This window comes from Macrobrachium nipponense, chromosome 15 (assembly GCF_015104395.2).
Source record: "Macrobrachium nipponense isolate FS-2020 chromosome 15, ASM1510439v2, whole genome shotgun sequence".
Taxonomy (NCBI): Eukaryota; Metazoa; Arthropoda; class Malacostraca; order Decapoda; family Palaemonidae; genus Macrobrachium; species Macrobrachium nipponense.
Window position 1 is genome coordinate 33,812,332 of NC_087208.1, and position 17,415 is coordinate 33,829,746.

Sequence of the window (17,415 nt, forward strand, 5' to 3'; positions counted from 1 at the left end):
TCTTTATTTAATTTGAGAATCCTTATTCAGAGGATAAACTATTCATATGGATGGAACAAGCCTACACGGGCCTTTGGCTTGAAGTTCATGCTTCCAAAGAATATGGTGTTCATTTGAAATACAATAGACATTTAAATCTGTTGTATTTGTGTGTTTAACGAATGGTAACGCTTTTGGAAGATTCCAAACTCATGAAACCAAGTCCTTAGTTGTGTTAGGCTATATATAACATCAGGTGGGACGTAGTTTATAGCAAAATGGAGAAATTATAAGAGTATTCGGACGATGTCAAATGTTATATTTCTTTTACATTTACTTGTAAATATTTAGCAGTTTAATTTCCGATCATTTTTTGATACATTTTGAGTCTGCCAACTGGCTGTGCTGCGTGTATAGGTACCTATATGTAGTTGCAGTTGCGAGGAAACTTAACAATTTAAAGATATTTCACGTTAGATACTTGTCTGGAGTCATGTAAGAAAAGTTGTATTAGGGATATCTGTTCTTTTAATAAACAGAAAGTTAGATATAACCTATTGATAAAAGCTGCATCACAACGAATTCATATTCATTATTAGTCTTCATAATGAAAATTGCGGTGTATCATGGAAATTCAACATTTTAAAAATTGGGTCCTGGTAGTTTATGATTATCTTCCATAGTTGGTTATAAGCGTTGGCATTTGTACAGTGTGGGTGTGTGTGTGTGTGTGTGTTTGGGATCATTATGGATGAGAAAGGTCACGTCAGCAGTCAGCTAGTGTGAAAGTTGACGAAAACGCCACTCCTTGTGCCTCTTTGTTGCTTAATCTCGTACCTAGCGTCTCGTACCTAGCGTTCTCGCAATGTAGTTGGGAGCAGAATGCACAGGGTTACTCGACCAGAGAAATGGGTTGACGTGGGCAAGGTGACCCACAGCCTTGGTAAAAGGATGAGTACGGTATCCTGCCACAGCTACGTGACAATAGGCACATACCAGCAGGGAACCATGAAATGGGGTGGTGCAGATGTGCTTGGCATAGCTTGCAGGAGGAGAAAGTTTCTGAAACGTTAGAAATCCACTGGAAACAGAAACTTTAGATCGCAAGTTAGGATGTGGAAATTTTATTTTTAATCTGTGAGAGAGAGAGAGAGAGAGAGAGAGAGAGAGAGAGAGAGAGAGAGAGAGAGAGATTTGATTTTAATCCGCATGATTTGGATTTAATTATAAACTTCTCCGCTATTAGCTGCAGGGTAAACGATCAGTACTTCGAAGCCAAGACATGTTTGTTCCCTGTGCTTATGAATGACTTCAAAACCGAACGACGTCCAACGGGTTAGCCTTGATTAAGTGAATGGTTGTGCCCAGCCCTTCCAATTGGGAGAACGCCAGGGGTACTGCAACAATAAGCATGGGCACACACGCACTCACGTACTGCATCAACGAGTGATTTCCCCAGTTCATCTTCTCGCGATCTCTATTTTCATTTGTTTCTCGTGGGCGCCTTACGCCCCCTCAAGACTTCATCTCCGAATTGTTGAGTCTAGCCTCCCCGCCCATCCCTTGTTCATTGAGGTAGGTCGCTTCTTGTACGGACTGAGCGTCGTATATAATAATTCGTATCGCGTGGCGCGATTTGAAGGGCTGCTCTTAGCAGACTGATGACTCTGGAGGATTTACACGCGACGCTGATTTAATCCGGATCTCAGTCATTTTACATTACGTAACTGTTGCTTGTCCCCCTCCGCTCCCCCCCCCCCCCTTCAGTAAGCTTTGCTTCGTGTTGTTTGTAACCCCTGGTCAAATAGTGATTGCTATTTACTTAGTGTGTTGAGTAGGGCAGAAGCATAATTGTAATGATCCCTGATATAATTCTCTCGTCTGGAGGTGCCCCTTCCTTTTCTGGATTCCATGATGTGTTTGAAAGAGTTATGATGGATTCTTACGTATAATCGCTGCTAAGCTAATTATTACTACTTTACTTTTATTTGGATAGAGTAGAAGCGGCCATTTAATGGCGACCTGATAGAATTTATTCTTTCAGAGGTAACCCGCCCTTTGCTGGATTTCATAATAGCTTTGAGAGAGTTACGATTTGTTCTAAATTGCTCGACATAAGAGAAGCATTACTCTATATGCTCGGGGTAGACGCGTTCGTAACTTCGTAACTTGCGAATACGACTGGAAACGGAATTCTTCCTTCCTGAAAAGTGTACGTGCCTTTTCTCACGCGCAATCTGCAATCTGCAGCACGAGTCTGTCGGAACCCGATCTCTTACAGTCTGACCTTCAGCGAGCTTGAACATTGGGTCTCACGTGCAGTCGGTGGGTCCTTCGTGGACCCTGTTTTTGAACAAGTGGCTGTAGATATGTTTCTTTAGTGATCAAAGCAAGAAAGCTGTTGACAACTCGAGTGCACATGTACCCGTTGCATTCAGTCGTAATGCGTCATTGCCTTACGAGATTTTATTTTAGTTATTTAATTAGAAGCTTCGCTCGGTTCAGCCCCGTGAATCATATGTCAATTGGAAGCGGTTGTCTTCATAACCGTATGCGTTGTTATTTATGTAATTTTTTTTCATGCTGAGTTTACGTAATTCTTGATTTTTATGGGATTTATACTCTGTTCATTGTTTATGTAGTTTATATTTAGTACTTTTTTGTGGAACTTAATTTCTATATAGTTTATATTTAGTACTTTTTTTTTATGGAACGTATATTTCTTTCATAATTTTTAACGTAACTTATTTAATATTTGGAGCAGCTTCCTTATATTAATTTTTCATGGAACAGATTTTGAAGGTATGGCTTTAGCTAATTCATGGTTTCAGGTGAATCCCATTTGTAAGTTCATTTCAGGTCACATGTCAGGTCAGTTGTAGTGATTTCTTTACAGAGGCTAAACCCATTTGTTGATTCCAGATGAAAATCGTTGATTATCTCACGATCTTGGGTGAAATTTAGACCATTCTCACAATTTCAGTGAAGCATGTCGGATTTTATTTTTATATAGATTTGTGTGATGTTTATGCTACTAGATTCAAGTTTTATTTTATTAATTTTAAACGAAACTGCTGATTTTTTTTTTATCACAGAGATTCGAGTTTTATTTTCACAATTTCAGAGAAATATGTTTATATAAATCCTGATCATTTTCGTGTTATCAGATTGAAGTCTCAGTCGAGGCTCTTCTCACGTGATCTTATGTAAAGCCAACAAGCTTAACGGTTCCCCGTCTGCGTTCCAGGTGAAGCTCGTGTGATCGGTGAGCTGATCACAGGTCGCGAGGGCGCCAACTACTCCCCAGGGGGGGAGTCTTGGACCTGCGCTTTCGCTCCGGACGAGTCCAGGTTTGCCTGGTCATGCGGCTTCAGGAAGGTGGTCATCATCCCGTGGAATAGATACAAAAATTGCCTGTGAGTATTCTTGGTTAGTCCGCGTTGTTTTTTTTTTTTTTTTTTTTTTTTTTTTTTTTTTTTTTTTTTTTTGGGGGGGGGGGGGTGTCAATCTAGCTGTGACGCCAGGTAACTCCCAATCAATCAATCAGTATTAGGTCAATCCGCGTTCTTATGGTAAAACTTTTCTTTAGGCCAATCCACATTCTTTTGGTTAACTTTTCTTTAGGCCAATCCACATTCTTTTGGTTAACTTTTCTTTAGGTCAATCTACGTTCTTTTGGTCAATTACGTTCTGTTCAATCGCCAGACGGAGGAAGCTTTACGTTCAGTTAAGAAATTAATAAGCTGGTTGCGTTCATACGGTTTAGTTTTTATTAATTTTAAACGTAGTTTGCTTTTGGTTGCGATCGTACATTAATGAACGCCACTGTAGCTGCGTGGGTTGGTCTCGTTCAGTTTTTATGCAGTAACTTTATTTATAATAAATTATTTCATTCTTTGATTACTGCATTCTTTTCAAGTTTTATTTTTTAGTCTCTTGATACTTATATACCTGAAAGATGTTGCGTAGTTCAATTTTTCTTGTCCTATTATTCTTTTGTCTTTGTTTTCACAGTATTAACAGTTGAAGATATAAGTAATGGTTGGGACCACGATTTCTCGTAGTTGAACAGGTTTAGTTTTCACTCGTTATGAAAAATCCAGTTCTCAAGTCGTCTGTCTTATCCGTTAAGGCAGATAGATGTCTGTGGTTTCTCACGTATCCGGTTCTGCGTTCTCTGTTGCCTTTTTTTTTTTACGTGATTTTTATTTTCAATCCTTTTTTATAACGATGTGGCAATCAATGGCGCAGCGAACACCAGAGTTCAGTGACCTTCTTTTTGTAATTATAGTGGTTATTTAGTCTCGTAATAATGCTTTGGGAAAATGCCTAACCAACGGTGCTTTTGTGTATGTGGACATGCTTTGGAATTCAAGTCGGAATTCGAGTGATTAATCAATTTTTTTTCCAAGTTTCTCAAATGATCTGTGGTCGCTGGCTGCCCCCTTTGGAACTTGATTCTTATTATTATTTGCTTACGTAAATGTTTCTCGTGATTTGGGTGACGTATGTTGATTCAATTACAACACGATTCTTGGAATGCAGACATCTTGGTTGTATGTAGGCGGTTCTCGCACACTGAGAACAGCACCCACGCATAAAATGTACATTTGATTGTGCCTAAATAAATTTGAATTAAGCATCTAACAGATTGATTGCTGCAATGATTTCTAAACCGTAAATGCCTCATATCAGCTTTGTGTAGATCACGTGATATTATATATATATATATATATATATTATATATATATATATATATATATATAACTTTTCATTTTTGGTTCAACTTCTACATATGAGGTATGACTGTTTAGGAATTTTTGTTGATCACTGCTTTACAATATGGTATCTTGCTATATTACTGATGGACAAATACGCAATTAATGTTGATGTTAATCCACATAAGGATGTACACAAGTAGAAAGAATCTGGGTGCCGTGGCATCATGAGGGAATCCACATAAGAGATTTCAGTTTTTTTAGTTAAAGGAAATAACAGTGGTGTTACACAATTGTTATATGAAAATTGGTATTGGACTTTTTTTTTTTCCAAATGATGATATTTATTATTTCTGAATTTCGTAAATGAAAAACATCCCCTGTGGAATCCCTCTTTTGCAATGGTATACCAAATCGTAATTGTAAATTGTAGGAACATGTTGGCTAAGTAAACATTTAAGGTTTTTTTAACTCATCATTAAAATATGCTAATATTGCTGTTTTTATTTTTTTTCTTTTACCGCCTTTATTTAGGTTTGGACAAAGAAAACAGTAAGTGTGGTCGGCTATTTTTGGGAGAGCCTTACTACCCCGTTTTCTGTTGCTGCTTACGAATTGGAGAATTGTAGTGATTATTAACATTGCCTTCTCTCTCCCTTTTATTTTTTTTCTTGAATGCTTGCCTTTTTTTTTTTTTTTTTTAGTTTTTTCCCCTCGATAGATATGCTCTTTACTTGGGTACTGTACAATTCGTAATGTCATCTGCACTTTCCAAAGATTGGGATATGTAGGGTTATTTTAGAATTTTCTACCATAGATACCTTATACTTGATTTATATGAGGGTAAGTAAGGTAAGGTAAGGTGAGGTTGCAGTAGACTTCAAGCTTTATTTTGGCATATCGTGTGTTTTTTGTAACTTCTCAGTAATCCTCCGAGCATGGTGTGGTTTTAGTTATTTTAGTAGAGAATCAATTTTCTGTGGAAGTAAACAATTGAATTTTTGTTTGTTTGTCATTTAGATGTTTCAACTTTTCCTTTTTCTTTTTTTTATCATTTCGATGTTTCAACTTTTCCTTCATCTTGTTTGTTTATCATATAGATTTTCCAGATTTTCCTCTTTATTTTTTTATTTTTTTTTTTTTTATTAGGTGTTTCAACTTTTGCGCCCTCTCTCTCTCTCTCTCTCTCTCTCTCTCTCTCTCTCTCTCTCTCTCTCTCTCTCTCTCTCTCTCTCGCTTGCTTCCCGGCGCTTGTTGCAGTTTGTTAGACCGAGTAACAACTTTTGTATTTATCATAGATCAGAGAATGTATCATCAGAGAGCTTCAGTTGTAGATTTGCAAATAACAATGTTTATTCTTGAGTGAGGCGAAGATCCCGCCGCCGTCTTGTTTTTGGCAATCCGTTTTCAGGTAGCACACCTCACTACATTGTCATGAAAATGCTTTTTGCCATTTTTGGTGCATCTGATACTGGAGGTCTGCTTGGGTGGTGGGGCCTTGTGGTTATGTAAGCTTCAAGAAATGCTTGCTTGTATTTTGTTTTAGTTTCAGTTGCCAGTTAATGCTGTAGTAGACTTTTCTTTGTGGATGCCAAGAAGCGCGTCAACTTATAAACACTATCTCGGTATTGGTTGCAGGTCCACAATAACATAGCGTGAGAGTATTAAGGTCTTTCATGGATATGAGAGGCTTTCGAACCTTGTACTAGGTTCATCTTCACTTCAATCCAGTCTGAAGATGAACCAAGTACAAGGTTCGAAAGCTTTTAATATCCATGAAAGACATTATACTCACATGCTATATTATTGTGGACCTGCAACCGTTGTCATCATTTTCGACACGGAAAACTGTGCCCACCATCTCGGTATTGTTATTCTGGGGAATACTGGTACTCAATTGTTCATCAGAGGCTGTATTTTTTGTTTTATACTTAAATATATTGTACATCGACAAGAATACAGTGTGAAGCTATTTCTGAATGTCTGACTTGTACCGTTACGATTTGTTACTATTGGCTCTGTTCAATACAGAATTGTTTTTTTCTCGACCTTCGTTTGTTTTTCAGAGGAAGATTGTTTGGATTACAAGTTGTTTTGTCAGTTCTTAAGGAATTAACTCTCTCTCTCTCTCTCTCTCTCTCTCTCTCTCTCTCTCTCTCTCTCTCTCTCTCTCTCTACAAGTTTTGTGAGTGTTTAAGGAATCTCTCCCTCTCTCAACAAGTGGTTTTGTGAGTCCTTAAGGAATTATTTCTCTCTCTCTCTCTCTCTCTCTCGTTTCGTGTAGCCATCCGCACTTTTAAGAGAAGAACAGTTAAGTCTCATAATTTTCTTATTAAATCTTTGCAGCTTCCCTTCGGCCCCTGGCCGCAACTTCTCTCGTTTCTTTTGCTGTACCTCCGTTCATATTCTCTTTCTTCCATCTGACTTTCCACCCTCTCTGAAAATTGTTTCCTAGTCCTGTTACATTATTCAAGACCTTCTTGCTGTCGATTAACCTTTCATTGTTGAATGACCTCACAGGGCACAGCATATGGCCTGATTCTTTATACATATATAATATGTATAATTATATATACGATATATATTATATATACTATATATATATTATATCTACATATATAAACATATATACATTATATATATTATATATCTAAAATATATATAATCATATATATACTATATATATAAATATATATATATATATATATATTATATACAAATTTATAAATATATATATATATAATATAAATATTTAGTAAATATATAGATATATATATATATATATATATATATATATATATATAGAGTGGCACCGGTACGATACAGCACTCCTAGGAGCCTCTTAAGTAAGCAGGGTGAGGTTGCTGACCTCACATGCGCTTGTCTTGATTCCAGGAGGGTGGGGTTGGGTGGACTGGTGGGCTGTAGGCCGTGAACAGTCCACTGTCAAGGATATGGTTTCACTTTGTGCCGTGGCCTTTCGAATATGAGGCTAACTTGCATTAATCAAACGCAAGGTTTACTCTGTGCATTCAATGCAAGGTTGATTCTGTGCATGCATGCACCTGCAGAGAAAGTGGTTGGCATTGATGCTGATAACTTAAGTTCTTCCTAGATTAAATCATGTGCTGTGTAGAGGTTAGCTTTATGGTCGAGTTATTGAAGAGGTTTCATTGTATCCGAAGGCATTCGGTTAGAACAGTTAATGTTATGGATTAAGATTTTATGAGTTTTTTTTCACAAGAACTGTCGTGACTGTAATAATAATAAATAATAATAATAATAATAATAATAATAATAATAATAATAATAATACGCATAGTAGCAACGAGTCTTGAAATTGAGTAAACGACTCCACAGTCACGTATGCTTACGAATATAGTCGAAAAGGGGAATCATTGTCAAAAGCTCTCCGTTTAGCTTTTATTTTACAACACATACTTGCACAAACATAACTGTGGATTTGTTTCTATAATAATATTAACAATATGAGATTTTCCACTTATAATCCATACTGAAACGTCCCGTATACTACAAGTCCTTTCATCGCATAGACGGTTATCGATTGTGACATTTAACCAACGATATTGATTCTCCCCTCACAAGCGTGGATTCGTGGGCCGTTGCCCCTAAGTCGAAATATATAAAGAACGTGAATCCTGGGGGAGATTTATGTCTCTTTGTTTCATGTTGCTTCAACTGGAGTGGGATTTCACACGAGAATGAACCTTGTCGTCATTTCGTGAAAAACCTATAAACTACTCTGCGCTGTGGATAAAGGGATTATCATATACGTAATTATGCATATTAATTAAAATAATTACCATTCTTCCCCGGGGTTTGTTAACACCAAGGCTCATGGCTATTACATCAGCCCGTCAACTATAGAGACGGTGCACAAACTCGTGTGAAATCAGGCTGGTGTTCCGCCCAAACTGTCATGTTGTATAATTATTTTTTAGTAAAATCAATGGTAAGGCCTTCAAATGTAACACAACACACAACAACACCACAACACCACACACACACACACACACCACACACACACACACGTATGCTTGTATGTTTTACTATGTACAAACAATATACATATATATATTATATATTATATATGTGTTTAGAAGTCCTATACACACACACACACACGTATGCTTATATGTTTTACTATGTACAAACAATATACATACACACATATATATCTCCATGGTTGCATAATTTTCCTGGTTTCACAAATACTTATATATAAAGTCCTTAATTTAAAGCTCTCCTTCACCTCTTTCCCAGTACTTTAATCTAGGTGAGAGAGTGACACGGAAACGCAGACGACAGTGCCAAGTGTGCCATCAAGAACACTTACTATTTTTTGTATATATATTATGGGCCAATGTCATATTCCATTATTTCGATTTCATATTTTGGAGCAATCATATTACGATTTTTTTTATTTCATATTTAGGGCCAGTGTCATATTATTAAAGTTCTCAAGCTATATGAGAAATTTTTCTCTGAGCCTGAGAGAGGGTTGGTATCTTTCGGGAGAATAAAATTTAATTGTTTCTAGAAACTACTTTCTCCTGTATATTAGATGACGGCGTCATAGGTTTTTTCTTAGTGGGATCAAGCTGTATAAGCATTTTGATAGTTCAGGTGTCTTGAGCAATAAAGGCCAAAACTACATCATCTGTGTCGGTAGCACACAAATAGGCTTCGAAGTGAAGTGAAAGCGTAGTTAGTTCACTCAAAACTAAAGTCTCCTTGGCTTAGATGAAGCCTTCCAAGCGATGTGCATCGGTCAGCCCGTGCAGTTTCGAGTGTACATTTTTTTTTTTCCAAGACAACACGTGATGCGACTGTGCCAAAATTCCTCAAGTCTTATTGCCTTGCGATCGTGAAGGTTCTTGTTTGGTACATGTTTTAACCTTCTTTTTTGTGGTTTTGTTTACGAAAAGAATACGTTCGTGATACTCCGTGGTCATATGATAGGTGGATTCTGTAGGCATTACTTTAAAGATCTTTGCAGCCTCCCTTCGGCCCCTGGCTGTAACCTCTTTCATTCCTTTTACTGTACCTCTGTTCATATTCTCTTTCTTGCCAATGACCTTCCACCCTCTCCTAACAATTGTTTCGTGGTACAACTGTGAGGTTTCCTCCTGTTACATTTGGCGTCACGACGCTAGTTAATTATTAATGATTCATTCCGGTTACACCTTTTACATCACCTATATTCTTATTTTCCTTTCAGTGCTGAATGGCCTCATAGGTCCCAGCACTTGTCATTGACTCATTCTTATATTCCAATTTCCTTGTGTTAAGAGAAGAGGGTCTTTCTTTGTACCTTGTGGCTGAACAATCACGTCATCACGAGGGCTAAGAGTATATATGTGGGCTTTCATGACCGGATCCGAATGTCATTTCCTACGTCATTTTTATCTGTACACACTTCTCCCTTTTATGTGGGTGGCTCGAAGTGTTCACCTCCCTGTTCGTAGCAGTTCTTATCGGTTGGTTATCCAGGCTGCTCCACCTCTGACCTCTGAATGGTCCCATCGCCTAACTACCAGGTACAGAATTCTCTCGCTCTCTCTCGGATTAATCCCCGTTTAGGGAGGGGCGGGTTAGTGCACCCACATGTGGTGCACTGTAGTCATTACTTAAGGTTCTTTGCTGCGTGCCTTCGGCCCCCAGCTGCCACCACTTTCATGACTGTTAGTGTACCTCTTTTCATTTTCTCTCTTCCATCTTACTTTCCACCCTCTAACAGCAACTGATTTATAGTGCAACTGCTTTGAGGTTTTCCTCCAGTTAGCACCTTTCAAACCTTTTACTGTCAACTTCAGTGCTGAATGACCTCATAGGTCCCAGTGCTTGGCCATTGGCCTAAATACTAGATTCAATTCTCGGATTAGTCATCGCCACGGATTTGGTTGCCCCACCTGTAATCTCAGGCCAGTTGCTCATCACTCCTAAGGATATATATATATATAATATATATTATATATTATATATATATATATATATATATATATAGAGTAGCCCGTAAATATAGATATAATATATATGTGTGTGTGTGTGTGTGTGTGTGTGTGTGTGTGTGTGTGTGTATATGTGTAAATATAATATATATATATACATTGAAAAGAATGGCTTTCTCATTGTTCGGGTTACATACTAATAGACATTCAGTGAATGAGGTTCTTCCATTCACTCCGGTATTTATACCACCACGCAACAGCTGTTGCGTCATCCTATATTATTGACGAATAATGCAAACGCACTTCTATATATGTATGATTTGCTGGCTTCTGTGCCAGCACGGCCTCTTGCTCCTAGAGTAGCCCGTAAAATAGATATAGGCCCGCATGCCTCTTATAACGTCATGAGGACGAAAAGGTATTACAATTGACTGGCAACTGTAATATATATATATATATATATATTATATATATCTATATATATTATACTATATAATATATATATATATATATATGTGTGTGGTGTGTGCGTGTTGTTGTTCCTGTGTGTAGTGTGTGTGGGTGTGTGGTGAGAGAGAGCAGAGAGAGAGATGAGAGAAGAGAGATGGGAGAGAGAGAGAAGAACCAGTAATTTTGTTACGAATTCAGAAATTGCCGTCGAAGAAACAGAATGGAATTAAACTACATAATCCGGGTTGGGCGAGGCACAGACTATCTTATCTGTTGATCTAAAGAACTTTACTTCATGAGAGAGAGAGAGAGAGAGAGAGAGAGAGAGAGAGAGGAGAGAGAGAGGGGGGGGGGGGGGTGAGAGGGGGGGGGGGGGGGGGGGGGCAGGCGGAGTGTGCTTTCACACGCTCACATGACACGCGTAACGTTACACTCCTTGTTCTTCTCTCTTGAGATGCATGACTCATGGAATGTTGCTCGAGCTCTTGTGTAATCGCAAATATTTCGGAAGAGGAATCTGGAACCTCCCGATCCTGTTTTAATATGCAGGTTCTTGTATAACATACATTAGAACACACACACACACACACACATGTACATACGTACATACACGTACTTTGTATATAGTATTCCCAGAGAAAAGTAAACCACTGCCAAATTCATCTTCTTTAACTGTTAAATCAAAGCTGTTCCAGCCACCCTCCCCCTCCCCTTCTGCTGGAAACATTCACGGTATGAAACAGGTCCTATAGTAGATTCACATCACCCGTGCATCTAATGCCGAGGCCAGTCCCTTACGACGCTACTGATTGGCTGTTGATAAGCCAATGACAGGGCCGGAAACTCTCGGTCTCTCTCTCGAGTTCACATGGGTAGGATCTATGTTCTCCTGGGCGATATGTCTTTCAGGAGAGGTGGAACATACATCCTACCTACGTGAACTCTCGAGAGAGACAGAGTTTCCAGCCCTTTGATTAGCTTATCAACAGTCAATCAGGAGCGTTGTAAGGGACTGGCCTAGACATCAAATGCACGGTTGATGTGAATCTATTATAGTACCCAGTATTGTTGATATCAGTTAGATGTACTATGCCATCTGGTATTTCAGCCATAAACACCCTTTGGCCAAAGTGGGGTACAAGAACATACATTAATATAGGTTCATATTATTTAGTACAGGATAGCCTTTACCCACTTCATCTAGCTTCAAAGAAGGTTCATCTTGCACAGCGTATGTGAAATGAGGACAAATAAGTACTAACTAATTTACCGGTACCTATTCTCATTATCTTTTAAGCGCCCTTTATTCTATAACGTTGTTTGAAGACCTTTGATAATTTATTTTTGTTGTATTGAGACACTTATTGGGATTTGAAGCATTCATAAATTTTGAGTCAGAACTCGTATGGCCTTGCTCCTACAAGGTAGTTTTTGAATAGTGTAAGAGATTTCTCTCTTTGCGCGAGCATGCACACTGCATCAAGGGTTAAAAATCGTTTTTGTTTACCTCTTGTTGCACACTTTCTATGTAGTTGTTTAGATGCAAGCTGAACTTCAAAAGTAGGTCTTATTTATAGATGTAATTTTACAGGATGTATTTGCACATGATGGTCCAATGAAGTGCATATTTTAAATTTTACAATGAGTAAACATATAGAGAAGGTAAACTTAAAAGTTTGTTTCTTTGTTGTGTTTTTCTGCCTCTTATAAATCATAGGTTAATTAAAAATAAATTAAAATACTTATCTGGAATGGTGTGGCTGTTCTGATGTCGGAGGAATTGAGCTGGGAATTTTCATATGTAGAAATTGAATGTACTACATGTAGTGTAGTAGCAATTTTAAAGAAGAAGTTGAGTGTTCTCCAGTTATGGTGTACTATCAGCTTGTAAAGAAAGTCTTAAAAAAATGACTAACGTTTTGTAAAGATTTCCATTTCACCCATAAAATATAGAGTGAATGTCATGAAGTCTTAAATTTCCAACATAAAACAAATATTTTGTTTCAAGTTTAGCCTTGACAGGATATCCTGTAGCTTGTGGATCTTATCTTATTGTACAGTACATGTATTCGTACTTGGTTGAATAGCATGAGGTTACTGAAGTGACCTTGTAGTGTAAACTGCGTAGAAAGAATTGTTTTTCTCTATATATTTTGTAGTCATGTTATAATTGTAGTAATTGTTGTCACGTACATCTTTGCACGCTTTTCGTCAACTGGATAGTTTGCCTCTTGTGTTGTTGGAGATGTAAGTACACTTTTTTTTTTTTTAGCCAGATTTTTGGCCATTCGTCTTTTATAGGTCTCTTTGTTGAAAGGAAATTGGTATTATAAATATTATTAGAACTTACTCGAACCTCTCATTTGGGGGTATTCTTATGCTGAACAAGAATTTCTATGCCTTAAATTCTGTAGCAAAATTTTTTAAGGCACTCTATGATGCAAAACATTGATATTTTGCATGCGTATTGATTTAGAAAAAATAAATTTCTATCTTAATTATTCCTGATTTTACCAATATGGAACGCCCAACAGTCTTGTAATACTAATCAGTGACCCAAACAGGGATAACCGTGAAAGTTTGTGGATCCATAGAGCTTTTTATTTTTTATTTATCCATTGCTATGGCTAATTGAGATCCTGTTGTTTTTAAAAGTAGATGATGTGAACCCAACAACCCAATCAATCTGTATTTACCTCATAATAAAATACCCTGTAATCAGTTGTTGAATACTTGCATGAAATTTAACGGCTTTGTAGTGTGCATCCTATTACATATATATAGTCTGTATTTCAAATGTGTATATGTGTCCCAAATTCTTGTACTTGTTAGATATGTTTTTAGGAATTGCTGCTTTTGAATGAGGCATTATAATTGGTGTTGTGTCTGATCGTTGTTTCCTTGTAATTTTGGTAATATTGTAAATTATTGCAATTTAAAGTTGGGAAAATCATATCTGAATGTTCATAAGTATGAATTGAATACTGCATTGAATAAAATAAAGTAACTGTCAGTTGATGTATTTCTTCAAATGATGTAATGGCCTGCTTCATCCTTTTGAGTAATAACAGTATTTAAAAGGCAGACTGTGTCTGTTTGGTAACATGTCTATAAAATATACACTGTATGGAAAATATATACTGTAGTATATGTGCAGTATTGCTTTGGGTCTGGCTGGAATCTCAAATTGATTTTCAGAGATATAGCATTTGGGATTTATACTTTTGATTCCAGCATTTTGTTCAGATTTTATATAAACTTGTAACTGGATGTGTACAAACAGTCCAGTGCTGTCAATGGAAACAGAATATTTTGAGTGACTTTATTACTTGTACCCCACTTTGTTTACTAATTTTTTTTCTTTATTCTTCAGGCAATCTGATGACAGCCAGGACGCAGACGGATATGAACTCTTTACGGAAAAAATTAGTATTGACGCAGGATTCACTGTAACAAGTCTAGCATTTGGTACAGGCACGCCTGAAGAGGACCTCGTACCTGTAAAACGGGAGTACTGGACGCGCTTTGACTTTTCGAAGGATCTCATACTTGCCACAGGACACAGCAATGGAAGAATCAGGATTTGGGACCCTTACACTGGTATGTAGCCCTTTTGCACCCTTAGGAAGAAAAGTTTTTGAGGTGAAACTTACCCTTTATCATTATCCATGGATAAATCTCAGTGATAAGGGTAAGTTCCTTAGAAACTGATGTTATCATAATCATTATTTATGAGGTAAACTTACCTTTATCATTAGCTTTATCTGTGATTAATGATAGAAGTTATGTAACCTAAAAAACGGATTTTATCATAAAAATCATTATATTTTTCAAGAGATTACCTGCTTGCTATTCAAGTTTGTGAAGCAGTAAACAAAGGGGATTATGGTATAAGCCTTTTTATATAAAAAAAAACATTGTAATGGAAGTGAAGGTTTGTCAATTGTTGACAATTAGTAAACAGTCTTATAACTTCGTGTTTTGTGATTTACTATGAAATATAGCTATGTGGTTCTTTCATATCTTTGGCATGGGGAAAATTGATTTGATAAGCGACATAATAAAATTTTCTCTTTCAGGTAAACTTCTGCTCGAGTTGACAGATCATGTACAACCAGTCACAGCATTAGCATTTGCTCCAGATGGATCTTTGCGACTGGTTTCCGCCTCAAAGGACTCCACCATCAAGGTTAGCTTAAAATTATTTCTCCTTTTTGTTCATATATATAAAAGCTTCTACCAGCATTTTAGTTCATGAAGAAAAGTCAGTTTGTTAACATAAACCAGGCATATTAGAGTATACACTGAAATAACAGGTTTTAAATTGACTGTGATGTTGAGCATGTTGGAATGTTTGCTGACAGTTTGACTAAAATTACAAATAAGTTTATATGTGGCCATTTTTCTTTAAATATTTGTCATCTTGATGAAGTTTATGTAATTTTTTATAGCTTAAATTTATGAGCGATGTGTTTTCAAAGTGAGCGTAGGTTGAAGTTAAACTGATCATTTGGATTCAAATGAATTTTCATTTGTTCCTACACCGTATACAAACCTTCTGTCCTTTACTTAGGATAGATTGCAGCTCAGCTGAAACTACCGGCTAATACATTCTTTTATATACCAAGGTAGTAACTACCAGGCGGTTTGGAAGCACCGCCTCCCCAGCAGCTCACTGTGTCGTCACTTTGATTACAGCCGGCAGTGAGGAAAGACCTCTCTATTTCGCTCTCGCTGGCTTGCTGAAATTTTTTATAACATTCTTTTTCTTTTTCTAGCTGAATGAGAGTATGTCTGACAATATGGTTATGCATTCCTGCCCTGGTGTCCCGGGCCATAGGTGTGGGACTTTCATGAGCAGGATTGATAGAGACCCTCACTCCCTTTGTCCTTCTTGCAGGGGGCATTCCTGTACATCGGAATCCCCCTGTGAGGAGTGTTGTACCTGGTCACCTGCCCAGTGGGTTGAGTATCGCCGGCGGCAAAGCAAGAAGAAAAGGAATTTTTCATCGAGTTCTTCCTCGAAGACGAACGACCCAAACCTTCTGCTTCCTCGTCGGGGACTCGTCCTTCGGGACCTTCGGTGTCTCACTCCTCCAGGAGTGAAGCGCATAAGAGTGACAGTTTAACTCCTGGCCAGCCTTTGAAAGAGCAAGACCTGCTCGTTTCCCCTGGTGAAACGGGAAGGCCTGGCTCTTCTAAGGATGAGCCTTGTTTTTCAGTACGTGTTGACAACGCCCTTCGTGTTTTGTGGCCTTTGTTGGGACTTCCTGGCCTGCCGTCAAAGGAGAGACTTTTGTCGGCGCTCTCCTCTGGGGCTGCGTCTTCCTCCTTAGTCTCCTTGGAGGAGTCAGCCTCATCCTTCCGTGCTGTTATGGAAGACGCCCTTCCCTCTGCGACGCAGCCCCCAGAGCCCTCCCCTGTGGAGGCTCTTTCGACGCTGACCAGGTCTGTCCTCCTGTCTGCCCGCCCTCGTGGATGTGGGCCCTGCAGCTTCACCTTGTCCCTGGACAAGGTCCTCGGACTCCTCCTGACACGCCTTCTTTGAGAGCCAACAGTGACTCTCAGAGAAGTGGTAAAGACTCATCTCAGAGACGCGCTGATGTGCGCTCTCCTTCGAGAACTACCAGACCTTTACGCGTAAGCTTCTCAGCTTTGTGCGATGCTACGGCACGGACAAAGGAGCATTTGTTGGATTTACTCTCCTCTGCAATGCGAGATGCTACGGCACACACAAAGGAGCATTAGTTGGATTTACTCTCCTCCACAATGCGCGATGCTATAGTACGCACACAGGAGACTTCACTAATTGAACGCTCCCTTGCAATGCCAGATGCTTCGGCATGCACACAGGAGCCTTCATTAGAGAGAGGTCGCAGAGAAACTGTCTCTCCCTCTTGGCAACAATGCACCCCCATTTTCTACACTACAGCAAGAACTACTTCCTGATGCGCACCATTCATTTGCTCGCCGTGTTACTCCTGGACAGCGCGCTCCGACAGCACACGTGATTGCGCATGCATCTTTTAGACAGCGCTCACCTGTAACGCGCATTACCCAATGTGCTGCTTCACCGCTGCTTTAGTAACAGAGTAAGTGCTCACCAAGACGTGCTACTGCCCGTGTGTGCCAACGCGCGGCACCAGAGTGTTTTTTCTAAACACTCCAGCAGGTGCTCTCGGTCTCCAGTATCACGCCCCAGATGCCCTCTTTCTTTGGAACGCTCTTCTTCGTCTACACATGCAACAGGCGTGCAATTTCACCTGTAGAGCATCAAGACTCTCCAGCGTGTCAGC

At 38.6% G+C, this 17,415-nt stretch overlaps 1 protein-coding gene across 3 annotated transcripts in view; it reads left to right on the plus strand.

Moving 5' to 3' along the window:
- The window catches only part of LOC135227073 (WD repeat and SOCS box-containing protein 1-like), a 140,286-nt gene that overhangs the window by 109,963 nt on the left and 12,908 nt on the right, over positions 1-17,415 (plus strand). For 2 of the 3 annotated variants that reach the window (XM_064266901.1, XM_064266902.1), the window contains 4 exons: positions 3,227-3,395; positions 5,232-5,249; positions 14,493-14,719; positions 15,199-15,308. In XM_064266901.1, coding sequence (XP_064122971.1) covers positions 3,227-3,395; positions 5,232-5,249; positions 14,493-14,719; positions 15,199-15,308 — 524 coding nt within the window. The remainder of the gene's footprint in view (positions 1-3,226; positions 3,396-5,231; positions 5,250-14,492; positions 14,720-15,198; positions 15,309-17,415) is intronic. The other variant, XM_064266903.1, reaches the window with a different exon arrangement.